Source organism: Rhinolophus hipposideros (assembly GCF_964194185.1).
Source record: "Rhinolophus hipposideros genome assembly, chromosome: 2".
Taxonomy (NCBI): Eukaryota; Metazoa; Chordata; class Mammalia; order Chiroptera; family Rhinolophidae; genus Rhinolophus; species Rhinolophus hipposideros.
In genome coordinates this window covers 65,683,725-65,705,207 of record NC_138048.1, presented here as the reverse complement: position 1 = coordinate 65,705,207, position 21,483 = coordinate 65,683,725, and the positions used below count along the sequence as shown (strand labels likewise).

Sequence of the window (21,483 nt, the reverse complement as noted above, 5' to 3'; positions counted from 1 at the left end):
GACTGGCAGTCCCGGGGAATGAGCAGGGAGACGTTGGAATTGGTTATGGGCAGAGGCTGGCAGGGTGGACAGGGGACAGGTGTGGGACCTGGGGTGTATCTATGGTTGTGTGGGCATTGACATGAGGAGTCAGTTTTGAGGGGGCTGCTCTGAAGGCTTGAGGCCTGATAGGGTGCCCCTGAAGGTCCTGCAACTAACACTTTCCTGACAGTGAGGCACTCAGGGTTGGGCAGTTCGCTTGGCTCTAGACCAGTGCTGCTCAAAGTGTAGCCAGTTGACTGGTGCCAGTAGGTGGGTACAAACATGGAGAGTAAGTGTTTAGAAATGTCTGTAGCAACTTGACTTTGCAACCACATCTAAGAGTGTGAGCAGTGGATTCGTTTGTTTGACTGGGATGTAGACCCTTTTGGGTTTTGGGGGACTTACCACATGGGCGTTCACATGTGGCTGGAGCTGGGAACTAGCCACATGCCGTGGGACCCCGTGTCTTTCCCTAATGAATAGAAGCAAAATGATACATAGAACGACCCAGTCCTTCAGCACAGTAGTGTGAGAAACACCACTTTAGACCAAGCATGGAGGTCATGGCAGGTGAGGTTGTGGGCCCCACAGTCAAGGACTTAAATAAATTTAAAAGCATTTATCACATTCCAGTTGCATTTCAGGCCAATGTACGAAATTCCCATCCCCCTTTCCCTTTCCTCCTGATCAACAGCATGTGTTTTGTTTTGTTTTTCATTAACATTTTTTATGGACATTATACAGAATTTTATACATATTTTGTATACACATTGCACACAATTCATCAGTTTGTGATATTAAATAATGTTACAGTATTTTGTTGTGTTTATAAGCCACAGGTTCTTAGCTCCTCTATGTGGGACCATTGCTACTTTTTCCTATCATAAATAGTGCATCTGTCAATATTTTTGTACAAATTAACGTTTTTTTGCCCCCTCTTTCTTTTGGGTTCCTGAAGTCTGCACACAAAAGAGAAATAATGTATCACAGGGTCACAGTTTTATTCCTCTGTGGAAAGATGGAACTAATTTATTTGTGGAAGTAGATTATACGGGTTGTCTCTGTGACTTTGGGTGGTGTAATTTTAATACTTTTTTGCTGGTTTCTGGGCATATACTCACCTTAAGATTGTTTTACTGTGTTTATTTCAGGAGGTAGTAAGGTTTTCATGATTTGATTTTAACATTTTCTCACAGTTAAAGCTAAACAATCTTAAAAAATTTTTTACCAAGTTAAACCTGAATGTTGACATCTTCTAATTTTATCCATTTTGCATAAGATGTAAACTTTTCTTCATTATAGTTTACATCCTTACCTCTTCTGTTATTGTTGGTTTCCTGTTTATTTCATTATATTTTGTGGTATAAAACTTGTGCATTAGTGTTTATATTTTTATACTCAACCATACCATGTCTTTTGCGATTCTGCAGTTTCTTGGCCAGAAGTTATTTTCCCCTTCACAAGTGGCATAAATACACTAGTCTACTGTTTTCTAGTTTATAAAATGCTATCACTTGGATCTATCTGGATCTTATTACAATGTTTGGTATAAGATGTGGTTCTAGGTTGATTTTCTTGTACGCTGATAACTGTACAAATTACTTTTATAAATGATTTTCCCCTCAGTTGTGTTTCTTGTAGTTTGACCGATATGAAGCAATTATCATAGAATGAATATATTTTTGGAATCTCCATTGTTATGCTATTTAAAAAAATTAACCCAAAAAAGATGAGTTACGGTCCGGCCCGGTGGCTCAGGCGGTTAGAGCTCCATGCTCCTAACTCTGAAGGCTGCTGGTTCGATTCCCACATGGGCCAGTGGGCTCTCAACCACAAGGCTGCTGATTCAACTCCTCGAGTCCCGCAAGAGATGGTGGGCTCCACCCCCTGCAACTAAGATTGAACACAGAACCTTGAGCTGAGCTGCCCCTAAGCTCCCGGATGGCTCAGCTGGTTGGAGCACATTCTCTCAACCACAAGGTTGCTAGTTCGACTCCCACAAGGGATGGTGGACTGCGCCCCCTGCAATGAGCTGCGCCCTCCACAACTAAGACTGAAAGAACAACAACTTGAAGCTGAACGGCACCCTCCACAACTAAGATTGAAAGGACAACAACTTGGCTTGGAAAAAAGTCCTGGAATTACACACTGTTCCCCAATAAAGTCCTGTTCCCTTTCCCCAATAAAATCTTTATGAAAAAAAAAGATGAGTTACATTTGTAATCTACTTTAATAAAGCACTCCACCACCATACTTGAAAAAACTATTACTTTGTATTCTGTACTCTAATTCTTCAAGTTGCATTTCATTGTCAGTTGGTACAGTTCTCTAAACCTGCCTGATTTAAAAAAAAAAAATTAATTTTTTTTCTAAAGACATATTACACCAAATCTTAAGACTGAGGATACTGGACATTAAGAAAGAGGTCTTTACCTCAGTCTTTACAGCCTAGTGCAGTTACTTTTCTTCTTGTATGTGCTCTGCTGCTAGCATTTTTACAAAAACCTAGATGTGATCCTAGTTTCTGCAATTTTAGCACAGTGCTTAGACCGAAGGTCCTGCCTGATTTCTTGGCTGCACTTTTGGCTGAGTGAAGACAACTGTTTTATAGTGATTTTAGTGGGGTATGGCTGGTAAATGTGAGGATGAAGTTGAGGTTCAAAAACTCTGCACAGTCCTTTAGCTTAACTCTGATTCCAGGTTATAAACCATTCTCTGTGCTTTGGTCACAAAGGAATTGGGATAGATTTGTCAGCATAGACTTGTCATCATTAGTGAAAGAAGCTGTACATGGCATGGAGTATTGACTTTGTATGTGAAATGAAGTGTGTCATGGGATCAATATTTAGACATGAATCAGGCAAGAGGGAAAAAAGTGTAGATCAGTAGGCTGGGTTGCTTTTTTGTCCTATATGGTGAAGCTTTTAACGTGTTTTCTGTCTCAGTGTGTCCTGAATTTTTAGAATTCCTGGCAATTTCACTGGGTGGGACTTCCATCTCAGAGCTGCTAGTGGAGGGGCCTGGAAGGTCTTCCCGTGTGTCTGATGGAAGATGCCCATGGGTGCTTGTCATAGTACACCCTTCCCTATGTGGGGTCATTCGTCTGTGAGTGTCAGAGCATTTTTCCTCTTTGGTTATAGCCTTTGTGACAGTATCAGTTGACTCCAGAAACTGAGAATAAATGTTTGGTATATTAAATTTTTATCAAATTCTCTGATAAGCCCCAAACTCTTGGCAATGAAGTTAGCAAAGACTTTAGGATTATTTTAGAGATTACTTTATAAACCTTTGCTAGTCTCTATTTTTGTTCAAAAAATGCTATATTTAAACATTTTCTTTCTTCTGCTTGCTGATTTCTTCTTGCGTCTCCCACTAGTTGCCTAATACATTTTTCTGACAGGTTAATATTTGTTACCCGCCAGCCTGTGTGGCTGTCAGACTCACTTTGTTTTTTCTTCTGCTTGTTTCCCCCAATTATAAATTCATTGAGACAATGGGAGATCCATGTAGCACACAGAACTTTTAACTTACATTAAACAGTCACAATGGTTACGTAGTGCTTTGCTGCACAGAATGTATTTCATACCCTTTGAACTTCATGAAACCCTGTGAGGTGGGGATTATAAGCACAGCCCTATGTAGAGAGAAACATACTGAAGCTCAGAGACTGTGTGACCACCTGCTCGAAGCCACAGGGCGTGTTCAGGACATCTGGTTACAAATCTCATGTTTTACCCAGGCTATCTTCTGGTTTGCACCATTTTTGATCAAATTACATTTTATTGGAAGAGAATGGAAGTGTTATTTTTTTGAAAATCACAAGATATGGTGCTCAGTTTCATGGGCTTACTGCATAACTGACCGTTACAATGATGCAGTATTTTTTTCTTAAGGTTTATGAATATGCCAAAGAACACGTTTATTTAAAGAAATCTTTTGAAAATATTTACCTCACTTATGGATCAAGTGAATGTAATGTGTTGCTTCTCGTTGAAGAATGTTTCTAATTATATTCAAATGATCTCATTTAAGGGGAAAAAGTTATGCAGAAGCATAAGCTATATAATTCTGAGTTATTTGGATGCTATTTTATAGTCAAGTTTTAAAAACTTTATTTGTATTTGTTGCCAGAATATAAAATTGAAATACATTTTTGTCTATTAACCTGTATCCCTTGATCTTGCTACATTCACTAATTAGTTTTACTAGTTACTTTTAGTAGTTTGTAGATTCCTTAGGATTTTCCATATAGACTATAATGTCATCAGAAAATTGAGACCATTTTACTTTGCGATCTTTATGCCTTTTTCTTTTCTTGCCTTATGCAATATATATGCTACAGTAATAGGCATATATTTGAACTAATGCTGTTATAATGTTCTCATTGTGACAAGACTTCTTTATGTCTGCCTTAGAAACCATAGATATAGTATTGGAGAATTTTATTAGAAATCAAAAAATATCTTGTTATTAGAACTTTAAAAATTATTTTTTGTATATTGGTAATGAGCATCAGTATCTGCTTTGATATTGTATTATAATTTGTGCTCCACTGAAATGCAATGTGAGGTATTTTGACAGGTGTTTGTTAGGAATTCTTACAGGTGTTTAAGAATTTATTTTTTTATTTTTTATTTTGAGGGGGGAGACTAACCAGAGCTTAAAAAAAATCCACTCTCCTTGAGGCAGCAGTGGCTAATTTTAGATGCTAAGTTTACAGAGAAGCATGTCAAGCAGAGTGAGATGAAATTGGGATAGAAAATCGAGTATCTAATATGTGAAACATTTTTGACTGTTCGTTGTAGCAGTGTATCTATAAATAATATTTGAAATATTGCATAGCAGGGTAGAAAGATAGACAGATTCAAATTTAACTCTGACACTTCCAAGCTGTGTGAACTTGGGCAAGTGACTTATCCTTAATTTTCTTAAAAACTGTAAAATGGAAATAGTAACACACAGCTTGCAGTGTTGTTCAGCTTAGAAATAATATAGGTAAAGCACCTGATACATCTCAGGCATGCACTACCATGTAGTTATGGTTATTGTAGGACGGCATCCTTTGGTATTTACTTATTAAGGTATTATTTATGTATTAAATTGTTATCACTTATTAATGGGTGCCATCAAATATCATGTGTCACTAAAGGAAGGAAACGATATCTTTGAAGAACCCTGTCCTGCTAAAAGAATATAAACACTTTATGTTCCTGGAGCCTCACACTGAGAAATGAGGAAGAATGATGATAAAGCACTGCAGTGATGGTAGCTGGGTCACTTGCCAACTTTCTTCTGTCCCTTATCGGCATTTACCCCAGTTTGGAGCGTCAGACAAGCATGTTTACTTGCCAGGGCAACTGAGGATCTCACGTGACTGGGGGACTGTGCTCAGCTGTCCGGGGCACCTGGAACCCAGGTTTCAGTTCTGCGCTGCTGCTGTGGGTGGCTGTGGAGCCATTGGAGGTCACTGCCGATGACTGTGACAGCCAGGTGGCCTTTGCCAGGCTTTATCTTCATCCTTCACCTTCCTTCCTCTTCCCCTTCTCTATATCGAGATTACTTGGCTAGGCGTCCTTGGCTAATGTGTAACCTGTCTCTTTCTTCTAGAATTCAGAAGGTGGACTCTATGTATGCATGAATACATTTTTGGCCTTTGGAAGGGAACATGTTGAAAGACATTTTCGAAAAACTGGACAGAGTGTATACATGCACCTGAAAAGACATGTGCGAGAGGTGAGAGATACGCTTTTGGAGAATTGGCCTTGATGTCTGTCCTGTAACACTGTCTTCGTGTGTTTATCACATGAATCTACTGCCCATGTAACTTCTGATTTCCTTTGATGGTGGGAAACAAACACAGGACTGTTTGCAGAAATTCATAGACTCGTCCAAACTTCATCTTAACCAGCTTTGTTTTTCTCTTCCTCTAACCCTCTGGTTGGAGTTAAGAAGACAAGGGTTGACTGGAAAAAAATTAAAAAGAAAAATTATAGAAAAGTACACAAAATCATGCCAGAAATACTGTTGGCTCCAAAAGTCAGATATGAAAAATACTGGGGTATTTTTGCTTCAGATTTTTTTAATTTTAGTTAAAAGAACTTTCCTTCAAGTTCAAGTCCCTTTTGTTTCCCTCATTCTCCAGAAGTAACCATGGCTGTGAATTTGTTCTTTCTCATTCCTATGCATGCCATTATATTTTATTTATATTTAAGCATTCATGACCAATACATAGAATGATTATGTGTTTTAAAGATGTAGATAAAAAGTATCATATTGTTACCTATAATTCTACTTAAAGCTTTCCCTTTCAACATTGCTTTTTGAAAATCTATTCATGTTGTGATGCATTGGATGTACTTGTTTCATTTTGATAGTTGTTTGGTATTCCATCTTATTAGTACTTTGTTATTTGTTACTCTTTTCTCCTATTGATGAGCAGTTAGATAGTTAGATTGTTTCCTATTTTTTTTTTCTTCATAACAATGCAACAATTAACATTTTTATCCATTTCTCCTGGGGGTACATGTGTAAAGTTTCTTTAGGAAATATATCTAGAATTGCTAAGGTGCTTTTGTGAGTGTGCTGTCTTCATTTTTACTAGATATTGCCAAATTCTTCCCCAGAGTGGTTTCACCAATTTATACTCCTATCTGCAGTGACTATGAGCTTATGTTTTTCCACAGCCTCACCAGTGCTTGGTCAGACTTTTGATTTTTGCCCGTCTAATGGTTGTGAAATGACATATCTGGCATTTCCTTCAGTGAGGCTTGACAATCTTTATATATATTTATTGGCCATTCTGGTTTTCTCTTCTCTGAGTTGCCTATTTATATTTTTGGACTATATCTCTATGGGTTTCTTTTTCTTTTTTTTTTTTAAGTTTGATTCAGTTCTTTTTGAATCCTGGCTGCAAAAACTTTTTGCTTTGTTTATGAATTATTTTGTAGAACAGAAGTTTTGAATTTTGGTGAAGTTAGATTTATTAAACTTTTCTTTATGGATTGTGTTTTTTGTATCTTGTCTAAGAAATTGTTTCCCAGCTCAAGGTCATAAAAATATTTCTTCTAATATTTTTATTTATTTTAGAAGTGTGTGTGTGTGTTAACATTCTAGGTTTTCAGTCCATCTATAATTTATTTTGTGCTTGTGTGAAGTGTGAGAATCTACCTTTTATTTTCCATATTGATAATCAATTGTCCCACTATTACTAGAATTATGCAGTCTTTCCCAGTGATTTATAGTGCCATCTTTTTTATATTTTAACTTGCCCTTCACAGTTGGGTCTGTTTGGGGTCTCAGTTCTTTTCTGTTTATCTTATTTTCTTGTCTCTGCATTGGTATGATAAGTTGATGTCTGGTACCATGTTTCCCCCAAAATAAGACCTAGCCAGACAATCAGCTCTAATGTGTCTTTTGGAACAAAAATTAATATAAGACCCGGTCTTATTTTACTATAATATAAGACCGGGTCTAATACAATATTATAATAATATAATTAATATAATATAATATAATATACCGGGTCTTATATTAATTTTTGCTCCAAAAGACACATGAGAGCTGATTATCCAGCTATGTCTTATTTTGGGGGAAACAGAGTAGTACAAGCACTTTTTCCATGTTAATTTTTTCTCCCAGACTTTCCTTGGTTTAGACGTTTATTTTTCTATCTGGATTTTGTAATCAGTTCATCTAATTTAAAAAATCCTGTTGAGATTTTGATCATAATCACAGTGAATTTGAAGATTAATTTATAATCCACGTTGTTGTGTAAACTCCGTGAGGGCAGGGACTTTTGTCTGTTTTGTCCACTTCTTCTCTGTTCTCGGCACTTCACAATGCCCAGCACATAATAGGTGCTTCATAAATATTTATTGAATGACAATTTAACCATACCTTTCTATTTATTCAGACCTCTTTTAAGTCCTCCAATAATATTTTGTAATTTTCAGTAAAGAAGCTTATATTTTGTTAGCTTTTTTAAGGTATTCTATATAATTTTTATAGCTATTACTGCTGTCTTTTATTTTTTATGCATTTGAATTGGTTATTGATAGTGTTTGGGATGTTATTAATTTTCAAATGTTGATTTTATATTTAGCAATACTGTTCAACTTTCACTTTAGTCTTACTAATTTATAGACTATCTCGGATCTTATAACTCATCAATACTGATTTGAAGTTTATCTAGTCTCTCATCCTAGCCTACCTAATATTTTCTCTGTTTAAATTTTGGACAGTAAGAAGAGTAGGAGGAAGAAGAGGGAGAAAGGCCAGGAGGTCAGATAAGCCACCAACCCAATGATTAGCTTTACAATAATCTAATGTTGGCCTACTATTACATGACTTATATTCACTACGTCTTTGGCGGGACATAGCAATTCTTACGAAGTCTGCTTTCTCCCACATGTCTCAGTGTAAGGTGATGACATTGTAGGAAATGGGGGAAAAATGAAACTGAGGTCCAGAGACTCGTGATAACTTGCTTGCGGTCACCAAGCTCGCAGCAGAATTGGAGAAGCCTAGTCATCATGGATAGTTAGCTCTGCCTCTGAAGTTCTAAGTCAAGTGTTTTACTCTCTGACCACCACCCTTTCTCAGTTTAGCTCTTTCCCTCATTTATTCTGATTTATATCTGTGGTTCTCCCTCCTTGAGAACTCCAGGCCTGTGACGTGTCCAGGAAGCCTGTTTGTTTAGCCTGCTTCTCAGGATCTTGACTTGAAACATTTTCTTATTTCTAGTGCTCTCAACTGACCCTATCTCCTTGTCCTGCCTCCTTCACTGTCCTCCAGAATTCAGCCCATCGTCCATTGGTATCGTCCTCTGCTTTCAAGCACGCACTGCTAGGAATCCCGCACTGCCGTGGGGTTTGGGACCATGTCAGCCCTGGTCTTCCTCCTTCTACTGGGCCCCCTCACTGCCCAGCAAGCCTGCTCTATACCCTCTCCCACTCCAGACTTTGGGTACAGTACCTTCGTCATTGTTCTCAGAAGACGAGTTGACTTGTACTTTACAGAGAAAGCAGGGATCCCTGCACTCCTTTCTTGCCTCTTGGGAACTCTGGCATCCAGTTCCTCCCTCTCAGCAGAAAGCTGTGTTCTCTCTGTCCTCATGGTCCTGTTTCCTCCTGCCTTGGGAAACCTGCTGCTTCATGAATTCCACCCCCTCTGATATCTCCAACCTCTGCCTCTTCTGGCTTTTCCCTCCCACCTTAAAAAAGAATTCACCACAAAACTGTCTCTCTGATTTGTATCCTCCTTTAATAGTCCTATCCTTCAATTAAAGCTTCTTTAGAAACGTTTCTATTTTCATCCTCTCTGCTACACCTCCATTGAAGTTCAGTGTTGCAGGCCCATTGATTTTCCTGTGAATCCGCCACCGCTGCCGAGGTTGTCAGTGACATCTTTGTTGTCACCCTTGGTGGGTATGTTTTATCCTGATTTTACTTGACTTTTGGGGTATTTGAACTTGTTTTCCTTTTGGAACTGCTCCTGCCCTGCTTCCCTGGGCACTATTCTTTCCTCACTTTCCTCCAGCCTTTCACACTGCGCTTTCTCCGTTTCTTTCACTAGCATCACTGTTTTCATTTACCCCTTAAATATCGGCATTTCTGAGGATGCCGTTTGACCCTCTTGTCTTCTTTTGCTGAAAGCTGCTCTTTGTCATCAGTGTCGTCCCTGTCTTTGTTGAACTGCTGTCTCTGAGCTGATGGCTTCCAGATCACTGTCTCCCCAGAGCTAGAGATGTGACCATCCACCTCGGAGCTGGCTTTTTTGTTGTCGAACGTCTCTCAGGTACTTCAAGCTCAGTGTGTCCAGACTGAATGAGTTCTCTATCCTCTTTCTCAGAGTTGTCCTTTGTCTTGAATTCTGGAGACCTGGTCCTGCTTTGGGTTTTGCTTTCATTCCATAACTGGTTGGTGACCGAGTCTTGTTACCTGGGGCTCCCATAGCTCTGCAGTCCCCCCTGTCCTCTCCATCCCTGCTGTTGTCTTTGGAGTGCTCAGGAGTCCTTACAAGAGTGAGTGCTGTGGCTTCCTGCCTGATCTCCTTCCTTCAAACTTGCTGCTTTCAGTCCCACCCAGTCTGTGTGCTGCCCCCAGAGCGATCTTTCCAAATGGACATATCTGGGCATCTGTGGCACACCAGAGCTTAAATCTCAGAGGTCTCCCACTTTGTTGCAGGATGAAGTCCAAATTATTTTGCACATGATTACAAGGCCTACCCATGATCTGGCCCATGTAGTCTTTCTCACCTTTACTCTTACTCCACCAGCTTTGTGCTTTAGACCTAGCAAACCACTTCTCCTTTTTGGAATACACCGTAATTTCATGTTTTCTTTGTTTGGGATTCCTTACTTTTACCCTCATTCCTCTTTTATCTGTTGCATTCCCTGTGGTCAGCATATCCATTTATCTACTCATCATCCATCTGTCCACCTATCCATCATCCATACATCTATCCATTCATCTGTCGTCCATTCAGCAAATATTTGCTGAGCAGCTGCTATACGCCAGGCCTGTTGCCTATTAATTGACCAGCCCTGGCCACACCATCCATGCCCAGAAGAGCTATCATTTCCTCTGTATGATAGGGTTGGGCCTTTTGCACACCCTCTGTATGATAGGATTGGGCCATTGCACACTCACTAAACTCTGTTGTGCTGTTTGTTTGCAATTAAATTCCCCAGCTACACTGGTGGGCTCCTCAAGGGATGGAGTGTGTATTCGTTCTTTGCAGCCTGAGCATCAGCACAGAGCCAGACACAGAGACAGAGTCGTGTCTTCTGACCGACGAATCCCAGTTTCTCAAACCCTTTTGATTTCTAGTGGTGACTGATGTAGGCGCAGCAGTGATGGTGTTTGGCAGGAAGGCCTGATTTCTTTGTTGTTGTTTTTTCCCTGAGAGGAAGTAGATCTAATTCAAGGCTGAGGTGTGACTCTCACCATCGGGGAGAGCCTCTTGCTCTAGCAGGTCTTCATGTAGCCCCCCCCCTTCTCCCTCCCCCATCACGCAGGAATGGAGAGGACAGTGAGGGTAGAACAGCTAGAAGGATGACACACTCCTGTAGTGAGATTTCAAGTGACCATCAGGATTGGTAAATGTGCCCTTGGCACAGGTTTATTTTAGCCTTTTTTTGAGGCAGATAAGTGCAGGGGAGAGGAGCAGAGGCTCTGAGACCAAGGGGGAAAGGGATTCTAAGTGAGGTGATGTGAATTTGGCATTAGTATTTGGAGAGACAGGTTTTTGAGCTAAAGTATTCAATAGTTTTCACATTCCCAAGATGTGAACCATAAACTTACAGTAGAAGCTGTAAGAATGTTATTCGAGAATCACACAGGGAATCAGCCTTCAATACCAAATGATAAAATGTGGGAAAGGAAACTTAGGACTAGTAAGAGGACAAACTGAAGAAGCAGCAGGGCTTTTATGGACCATGTGACAAAGCGCCAGGGTTTGACCTACACCCTGTGGTGTGTTGGAAACGTGCTCTTTTCTATTAGCTGAAAGAATCTTCAATGCGGAAATACTCTTTTGGCCATTGGAAATGAACATTTTTATAATCTATTTGAGAGTACAATTGTTGTGTGTGTCAGAGGGTGATGAATGACCTCTTTTTCACAACACCTGGTGGATGTTTATGCCAGGGACTTCCATGATAAGGAGAAAACACACTTACAAAGCTTAGGATGGCAAATGTAGCCATCCATCCATTGGTGCTCCAAAAATGTTTAGGGAGCTTAGACTGATGTGTGATCTGACCAGAATGTCCATGACTATGTGTCAGTATTTATTGTGTCCTTCACCAATAATTGTTGGGCCTGCCCAGGGCCAACCATGGGGACCCAGTAAGTAGGTAACAAGGGAACAAGAGCCTCCCCTCCTAGAGCTTCCACCATCTTCCCAGAGCTCCAGTGTTGGACGTTGACTCCAGCCTCTTTGGAGAATGTGCCAATTTCAAGTTGAAGTATCTACTTCACTTTGATGCCTGGTTCCACTTCCTGTTCCAGAAGTGTTTTTTTTGTAATTAGGGAAAACTAATCAGGTGGAACAATTGTATTGCCCTTCATTTACCTTCACTGACCTGGATCAAGTTCTTGTTCATCCTGGAATCCCTAATCCAGGTTGAGTATTTCCTCTGGACTTTTATAAAAACTGGGAACCTCTGAGATGTCCTTTCACCCCTCTCCCCCAGCTTCCAATTGTTTATTCCACAAGCTGCATTTTAACAATTTTTTGTTTGTTTTTCAGAAGGTAAAAGGGGCATCTGGTGGAGCTTTACCAAAAAGGAGGAATTCCAAGATGTTTTTAGGTAATGTATATAGTTATCAATAGCATGCCCTGTGTGTGTGTGTGTGTGTGTGTGTGTGTGTGTGTGTGTGTGTGTGTGAGAATAATAGGTTGTTGATTGCTCTACAATTGAAGGATGAGCAGAACCAATTTAATTGGAGATGATCTGCCTCTACGTTACGTTTACGTAGTTGTGAAGGATGTTTTTAGCACTTTTAGTCAGGATAGTGTTTTGCAGCGATTAACTTCCAGTGACTGGAGAGTAATTATGATCCTGCTCCTGTCTCTTTTTTCACTACCTTTAAAGAAGAGACAGTTTTTCTGTTTTTAGTATTAGCCAAACTACAGACTTTACTCGGATTTCTCCATTTTTTTCCACTAATGTCCCTTTTTGTTTCAGATTCCCATGTTGCATTTAGTTGTCATGTTTCCTTAATCCTGTTTAATCTGTGATAATTCCTCACTCTTTTTCTTTCTTTTCTTTCTTTTGTTTACGCCTTCTTTCCTTCCTTCCTTCCTTCCTTCCTTCCTTCCTTCCTTCCTTCCTTCCTTCCTTCCTTCCTTCCATCCTAACTCCCTCCCGCCTTTCCTCCTTCCCTCCCTGGCGCTCTCTCTCTCTCCCTTTAGTAATTGTGACACTTTTGAAGAGTACCGGTCAATTATTTTGTAGACTGTACCTCAGTTTGAGTTTGTTTGATGTTTCCTCATGATAAGTCTGAGGTTATGCATTTTTGGCGAGAATTCCACAGCGATGTGCCCTCCGCAGTATATGTTACTGGGGGCACATGATGCTTTGTCTTCATATGGTGATATTAACCTTGACCACTTGTTAAGGGATGTCTGTTGGGTTTCTCCACTGTAAAGTTACAGTGTAATTAATAAGAGTCGTGGAAGTGCTATTTGGAGACTATGCTAATATCTTATTTCTCCTCAAAGTTTTGCCCACTAATTTTACCATCCATCAGTGGATCTCACCTGCAGCAATGAGTGCTGTGGTGTTTGACTAACAGTGACTTTCTGTCTCCCTCATTCAGAAGAGCTAGTTTGGCTTATGCAAATGAGTACTGGTTTCTAGATCATGTTATCATGATCATATTTCATATGAAGCTTATGATATGGTTTTCCTAGGAAAAAAGTAGGAAACATTTGATAATGTTTGACCAAACAAGTTTAAAAGCCTACGTGTCTGGGACTGTTGTCTGAAAGGAAGTTCAAAATTGTTTGCATATGATGATTTCATTTTGGTAAAAATCTGTACACATATACATATATATGTATATGTATATATGTAAATATGTATGTATATGTGCATGCCTATCTATTATGTATGTGTGTACATATATGTATGTAAATGTGTGTATGTATATGTGTGTTTATACACACATACATATCCACGTAAGACTGTGTTTGGAAGTGTCTGGCAGAATATTCTCCAAATTGTTCATTGTAGCTCTTTTTTGGTGGTGGGATTGAGGTGATTTTTATTTTCTTCTTTTTGCTTATCTGTTTTTGATTTTTTTCGTAACAGGCATATGTTACTGTTATAATAAAAAGGCACATTCATTATTTGAAAAGAAAGCCATTGCAAGCAGTCATAGAGCTGAGTTTCTTTCCTGCTGTGATTTTTCTATCTTGTCTTTCAACCTTTGTGTCTTTTACTCAAAAGACTTTGAGGTTTGATTTCTCTAGTGTCCGTTTTGATGGTAGATGATATTGTCAAGTAACTCTTTTAAAAAATTAATGCAAAGATAAGTACTGCACTTTTGTGCTTCATGCTGTGTGGATGGGCCCCGTCCATTGCCTTCTGGGAGCACGAACCCACCATTTCATTTCAGTGGGACTTTTCCTACAGGCTGCTCTCTGTGGGACTCAGCAGTCCCTAGCTCCATAGGCTGTGCCTAAAACTCATAGCCCAGCAAAAACGGTCTATTTCAACTGTACCAGTATTTTAAAAACTTAAATTTGAACCTCATTAGCACTCTGGGGCTTGCCCCAGGCCATTTCTCTCTATTGTGATTTACCCAGGTGCTTCACAAATTTGTGCCAGCTACCTCATCCAACTCAGAATTTGGCTTTGCAAGCCCTGATTTCCAGCCCTGTCAATGGATGTTTCCTGTCTCCCAGTAGCAGGCATTTTTCTCTTGTCGATCTGATCACAGCTCTGTTTTCAAGTTGATGTGGCCTGTAAGTTGACTTCAGTGAAGGACTGTATTAGGATTACATCTGGCTTATGTGACAGGAAACTGAAAATGGTGGTGGCGTTAAACAAAATAGATGTTTACATTTTTCTCATGGAGAGGATGTGGGGAAGCCATAAGTTTGGGCTGATGTGATGGTCTCATGTTCTATTAGGATTTAGATTCTCCCCATGTTTCTGGTTCACCCTTCATCCATCCTGGCCTGTGATTTCTAACCTCATGGTTACTTCATGGTCCAAATGGCTGCTGGAGCTCCAGTCATCACATCCCCATTCTGGAAAGCAGGAAAGATGAAGGGGGGGGAGGACGACAGTCACATTTCCCAGTGGAATCAGCTTCCCTTTGTCAGCCTTCTCACAGATCCTCAAGCAGCACTTCAGTTTACACCTCTCTGGTCAGAACTTGGTCACATAACCACACCAAGTGCTGCACAGGAAACTGGAAAGTACAGTCTATTAACTGGTGTCATTGAATCAAGTCTGTTACTAAGGAAGAAGGGGAGAATGGATACCAGGAGGCAGCTAGTAGCCTCTGCCATAGACTCCTCCCCTAAAAGGGACATTGGGGCAGTCTCTTCATGGAGAGGAAGAGAACTCAGAACGCTCTTGCAGGCTCTCTTGTTTCTTCAACTAGAAAGTACTTATTCATTGCTATTGAAATGTAGTTATGATGCCCCTTCTCCTTCACAAAGCAGGTGTAGATGACTAATGCTTTTTCCTGGAGAGAGGCTTTTTTCCCTTATTCACTTGATGACTTGTGAATCATTTCTCTTCCGTTGGCTTAATAGTCATCTCGAAACCATTGGCTCATTCAGTTATGACCTTCAGTATTGGTTTGATGAGGGAAACTGAGGCCATTAGCTGGTGCTGACTGGCTTGCCTAAGCCCCGTGAGCACCACCCTGCCCTCAACAGTCGTCCCTCTTCCCCCCAATCGCTGGTGTTCATTCAAGGGAATCACAGTTAAGGATCCTTCCCGCAACTCTAGTTTTTGCTGGTAATTTTTTTTTTTTAAATCAACATTAACAGCTATGGATAACTTTTGAATCATTTAAATTTTATACCTTTTCTTTGCATTTAAGATTTAAAAAAAACATTTTTTGAATACGTAAAACATGGACAAAGCTTAAAATTGCAGTTTTAAGGGCTCTGTAATGAAAAGTAAGTTTCTTTTCCTCCCTTCCCTCTCATCTCCATGTTTAGTCTCCCCAGAGACAAATAACATTTTCTATTCGTACATCCTTATATAGCTTGTATATCCTTCCAGTGACAGTCTATACATATAACATGGTTTTAGACTTTTTCCTATAGGCAGTGGCGAGCCATTAACACTTTGGTTCCCGAACTGTGCTCTACGGCACTCTGAGGAACTGCAAAGAGCTCACAGGTGCACCTCGGGGTATTTTAAATCTTAAGGGAACATGGTGATGTTTGAACTTTGCGCAAATCGTTAGCTCATGTAATTTTACTGGCAGAGTATCTCTTTGTGAAGCTGGTTTTTTTGGTGGTTTCAATGGTAAAAGGTGAGTACCCTGTAAAAATAAATGTAGAACAGGAAAAATGGGGGTAGTGTCCAATCTGACTCACAGAGAAGTTGTGCAGTGCCCACCAGATGCACTCGTCCTGTAAGTAAGGAACTGTGATTATTTACGAACGAAAGAAAATGTGCCTTTCTTTCAATTTATGTGTATTGTTTTTTTCAAATGGTCTCTAAGTGGTTAGAACATAAATACTTATGTTGTTTGGACCTAACAACTAAATAAGCAGAACTGCTAGGCACTTCTCTTGGCTGCTGGCTACTGTGCAAAAATTGCTGGGATGCTTTAGGGTGCTGTGACCCAAGAAAGTATGGGTAGTTCTGCATTAGTGTTTCAAGCTAGAAAGAGACATTATTAGGTTCTCTTTTAGAAAGATAACTTACAACGGTAGGACAGATTGTGAATATTGGGAATAAACTGATATAAAACTTAGTGTTTTATGAGTTAGAAGGAGAGACGAGAGGATGTAAGAGAGCTCAGAGTCTTCAAAGAAATACTCCAGGAGTTGTGACATGATTCTGGCCTAATCTCATATATTTTTTATAATAAAGCTACAAATGTGTATAGATGTATAAATAACTGGTAATGCATTTCATTAAAATACCATATCTTTGGTATGTCATAAAAACAGTGTTAAATATTCATAATTTTATTAAGTACCCTCTTCCCTCAACATTCATAAATAGGAGAAACTTAGTTATGTCCTTCTGTGTCTGAAGTACTTCAAAGAGCTACTTTTCACGTCAGACAGCTTAAATTCCACTTTTTTGGCTTTAGCCATGGCATGCATACTTGATGGGAAACAGGTTGAAAACAGAACATTTGTAGAAAGTTCCAGGAATGGACCTGTTCAGAAAACTCACTGGGGCCTATAATGACCAGAAGGTTCTAGTGAACTCCATTGTGCCTTTGCTTCTGAGGGAGGTCATGGAACAGGGTCTGGGCTCAAGAGGCTTTCCCCTTGTACCTTCTTTTGAGGGTAAATGGTTGGTCAGATTTCACAGCACTGAAACAGCCAGGTTGCTTATCCAGCACACAAATCTAAGTCAGGCATAGAGAACTCTGAGCTGGGAATCAGCCCTGGTTTTATTTCAGGATCCATTTCTCCACTGTGCTTCTTCATAGCTTAGGCTGTTACTTCTTGGAAATGGGTGTGGTCCCAGCCACGTCTCCCAGGAATCTGAGATCATTGATGTAGAGTTGGGCAAGAGGTATTTCAAAGAAAAACAAAAGTTATTAACTTGGGAAAAGAGCCCATCCAGGTATTGCCAGTTAATAGCCACAATGGCATGTGGTGCTGGGAGAAATTGGGGGTCTTAGTCCTGCTGGTCACGAGGGCATGGTTACTTTGTAGGTTTCTCAACTAGGTAACTTTGGGGTGGTGAAAACTAATTAGAGAAATTTGGACATTGTAGATTTCTATCTAGGATTGTGAGGGCATATATATTCAGGAGAAAGCTTAAATATGTTCCTTAAAATCAGAGTATTTGTCTCTTAAAAATCAGAGTATTTGTCCCTTGAACTCAGGTAGTTTCGCTGCTGAATTTTCTCTAATTTGGATTAAGACGTTTGGGAAAGATCATGGTCCCCTTCATACCACTGAATTGAAAATAAAAGAAAACAAAAAACTAAGAGTAAAGAAGCCCCACAAAATTCTGCTTTTTTGCTTGACAGCAGTCTTGCTTCTTTTTAAACACAAATCAGTTACCAATGAAAAAACAAAAACCTTAGCGACCCTTTTGATGCTCTTGCTTTGCTGGTGTCCTTAGCGTGGTGGGGTTTTTAACTCCCTAAAGTCTCCTCTTGGAGATGTTTACTGAGTGTTTGGTGTGTGCAGAGCACTCTGCAGGGATTGGGGACGTGGGAGTGAATACCTGTTTCCTGCTCTTAGTGTTTCCATTTGAGACACATTCGTAGTTCATACCATGTTTCCCCGAAAGTAAGACCTAGCCAGACAGTCAGCTCTAATGCGTCTTTTGGAGCAAAAATTAATGTAAGACCCGGTATTGCATTATATTATATTGTATTACATTATATTATACTGGGTCTTACAGTAAAATAAGACTGGGTATTATATTACATTATATTATATATTATATTATATTGTATTATATTATAGCCCTGGTCTTATAGTAAAATAAGACTGGGCTTTATATTAATTTTTGCTCCAAAAGACGCATTAGAGCTGATGGTCCGGCTAGGTCTTATTTTCAGGGAAACACGGTGTTTGCCCCATATTCAGATCACGTAGCACATCCTCACATGATATGATCTTCCTGAAATTTACTTCAGGATTGCCTTGGAGTTGGGGCAGCCAGAAGGATGGGAAGGCACTTTTGATCAGGTTAGTTGTCAGGAGAGTGGAGAAGGTGATGATGACGACGATGGTGATGGTGATGGAAGCTGCCATATGTGGAGACCCTAATACCTGCCAGGTCCTAAACTAGGTGCCTTAAAACCTTACGTTGGTTAATCCTCTTGACAGCCTTGTGGGCAGTACATAATGCTGTCTGTAGCTTACTCCTGAGGAAAATGAACTTGGAAAGAACTTGCCCAGCATTAAGTAGCTAGTAAATGTCACAGTGGGATTTTTTTGGGACTTCTTTATCATTGTTATTGGCCAGGTAAGATTTCAATTACTATTAAGTGAGTATGTTTTTTTTTATTACAGCTATTGGGGCATTCACGTTTTTATGACATATAGAGTGTCTGTTTGAATCATTTTCTTTAAATAAATGCCTTTAGTCACTGCTTAAAACTCTTAGAATCTTCTTTAACATTGCTTTTTGTCAAACTAACCTCTTCTAGCTGTCTAACGATGTTTTTGTTTCTATAGTTTGGCATTTCTGATTCTTATTATTTAGAGTCTTTTGTTAAAATGTTTAGACTGTGTTTTAGCTGTATCTCAGTTTGTACTTAAAACTTTCCTCCCTTTGAGAATTGAAGACCGGAGCTACACACAGAAAGATATTAGGTTTTTGGTTGGAGGCAAACAAGGTAATAACACAATCTAGGTCCTTTGGTTTCCAGCTGGCTGCTTCATTCAGTAAAATAACTTTCTCCTATCTACAGAGCTTATGTTTGTATACCTGTTTATGTGTGTGTTTGTGTGTGTGTGAGTGGAAAATGGCTCAGTAGCTCTTTGTCACCATAGTTCCAAACATCTAAATATACAAACATGATCTGGGATGCCGGCATCATGTGAACACAGGCTGCAATGTCCATGTAAATATTGTGACAAGACATTTCCTTGCGTCTTCACCTAACCTTTACCAGAGATTAGCCAAGCAAAGAGGTGATGCCTTGAGAGATAATAGCCTAGAGGGCCTCACCCTTCTTACTGAAACTTCTTCACAGCCTGAGGACAACAGCACATTTATATTACCTGGTTTGCCCCTCTTGTTTACTGTGCAATACCTCAGCAACTCTTACGGGGTAAGGGACGGGGGGTGGGAGGGGGAGAGAAATTGAGATTTGAAATAATAGCTACCGTTACCGATTACCTATTCTGTGCTAGGTCTCTGTCTACAGTTTCTTATTTATTCTCCATATAAAGTATGTGAGATAAGTATTATCATCTACATTCTACAAATGGGGGAACTAAGGTTTAGAGAGCTTGTGACGTGCCCAAAGTGACATTTAAGTTTTGGAACCAGAATCGAACCTAGGTTTATCTACTCTCAAACCCAGGTACCTTCGTCTATATTACAGTATTGTGAAAAACATTTCAATCCATTTGTGTGAAATCAGGAGCCAGGTACCCAACAAACCATAATGAACAGTCTGTTCCTTTAAACATCTTTAAGAATTGAATTTCTGGCACATATGTTTAACTGTAAAGCTGTGTGATATGACTCAATCTTCTTTATACGTCATCTGTCACTTATAAATAAGTATTCATAGCTTCGGAAAGATGGAAAGGCCTTTTACTCCTGGTTTGGGACAGATAGATGGTCATAGCAGAGGAGGGAATTCTGTAATGTCACGCCCTCAGTTTGTCATCCCTGTGGATTTTTTGGCTTTCCCAGTCAGTGCTGCCTTAGTGTGTGGAATGTTCTTTCTTCATGTCTTGTTCTTTGTTTTTGTTTTCTCCTCAGATCTAGATACTGATGACGATTTAAATAGCGACGATTATGAATATGAAGATGAAGCCAAACTTGTTATATTCCCAGACCACTATGAAATAGCACTACCAAATATTGAGGAGTTACCTGCCCTGGTCAGTGAGTGTGCTCGGCTGCTAGCTAGATGCGCGTGACTCTCTGTGTCAGGTGTGTGTGCGTGTGTAGTGTGCGTGCCCCCAGGGAGCAGGGTGGGGAAGGTGGATTGAATGAGAGCCGAGGAGAAGAATGAGCACAAACATAAGCGTATTGCTTCTTCCCTGCAAAAAGGGCCTGCAGAGTTACGTTTCAGGAGCTTGCCTTGGGCCACATACCCTCGCTACTTGTTTGGGCCTCAGGGCTCGCTGGGCTGGACTCCCCCTTGTGGGCGGGCTGCTTGCTGCCTATGACTTCCAGTCTGTTGCCTAGATTTTCAAACTGTGCCCCCGAGATGTGCAGGGACTGCTGCAAAAGGGCTGTCTTCTGATTAGAGGACGACTGTATTTTTGTCTCTTCTGCATATTAGCCTGACATGTAAGATTTTGTTTGGGGGAAAATTAAAGAGTTCCACTGCTGAAGCAACAGCAACCTCATTATAAAAATAACCAAACATTTACAAATCGTGGGTCTGCAGGAGCTCTGTGTAATGCCAACCTACTTTTCAGTTTCGTTCCTAAAAAGACTAAGACTAAGCTAAAAAGACTAAGACTACTTTTTAGCTTTTGAATTTAGATTCAGTGGTGAGTTTTTTTGTCCTCTTCCCTTTCCTTCTTTTTTGTGGAGCGACTTTCATTTTCCTGAACAACTTAAGCTGTGGGTGGCGGCGGTAGTGTGAGGCCACCAGGTTCTGTTACGGATTCTCGAATTCTGGAAGTGAGCAGAGTTCCTACAGGAACCCTAACCATTTTTCTGTTTTTTCCTCATGTCCCATATTGTTGCTGCCACTCTATCCTTCTTTCCTTTGTTCTCTTTCCTTTCTTATCCTCTTTTCTACTGTGTGCACCTGAGTTCTCAGAGCCTGGCCACAGAGAGCAGTGGGGACAGGGGTCAGGGTCATTTTGAGTGTAGACATGCCAGTTTTTTGTTTTTTTTTTTTTCTCTTCTCAAACTCTGCCAGAACCAAAGCCAGGTCTTTGGGTCCCACAATCTTTAGGATTTTGTGTGAGTCTATAGCCACCTGCTCACTTGTCCCTGCCAAGAGGGGACATTGTGCCTGGGGTTCCCAGGTCATCAGAGACCAGGTTTCCCCTATTCAATCTCTTTTGCCCCTGACTTACTTTATACATAAATATAAGACCATAGGAATGAAAATTTTCTGTATTTCAGTGTTGTACGTC

The 21,483-nt window shown here is 40.0% G+C and overlaps 1 protein-coding gene across 1 annotated transcript in view; it reads left to right on the top strand.

The window, feature by feature from the left end:
- The window catches only part of USP13 (ubiquitin specific peptidase 13), a 110,652-nt gene that overhangs the window by 17,600 nt on the left and 71,569 nt on the right, over positions 1-21,483 (top strand). The window contains exons 2-4 of the mRNA XM_081026168.1: positions 5,629-5,754; positions 12,274-12,334; positions 20,144-20,265. Of these exons, the coding sequence (XP_080882294.1) occupies positions 5,629-5,754; positions 12,274-12,334; positions 20,144-20,265 (309 nt within the window). The remainder of the gene's footprint in view (positions 1-5,628; positions 5,755-12,273; positions 12,335-20,143; positions 20,266-21,483) is intronic.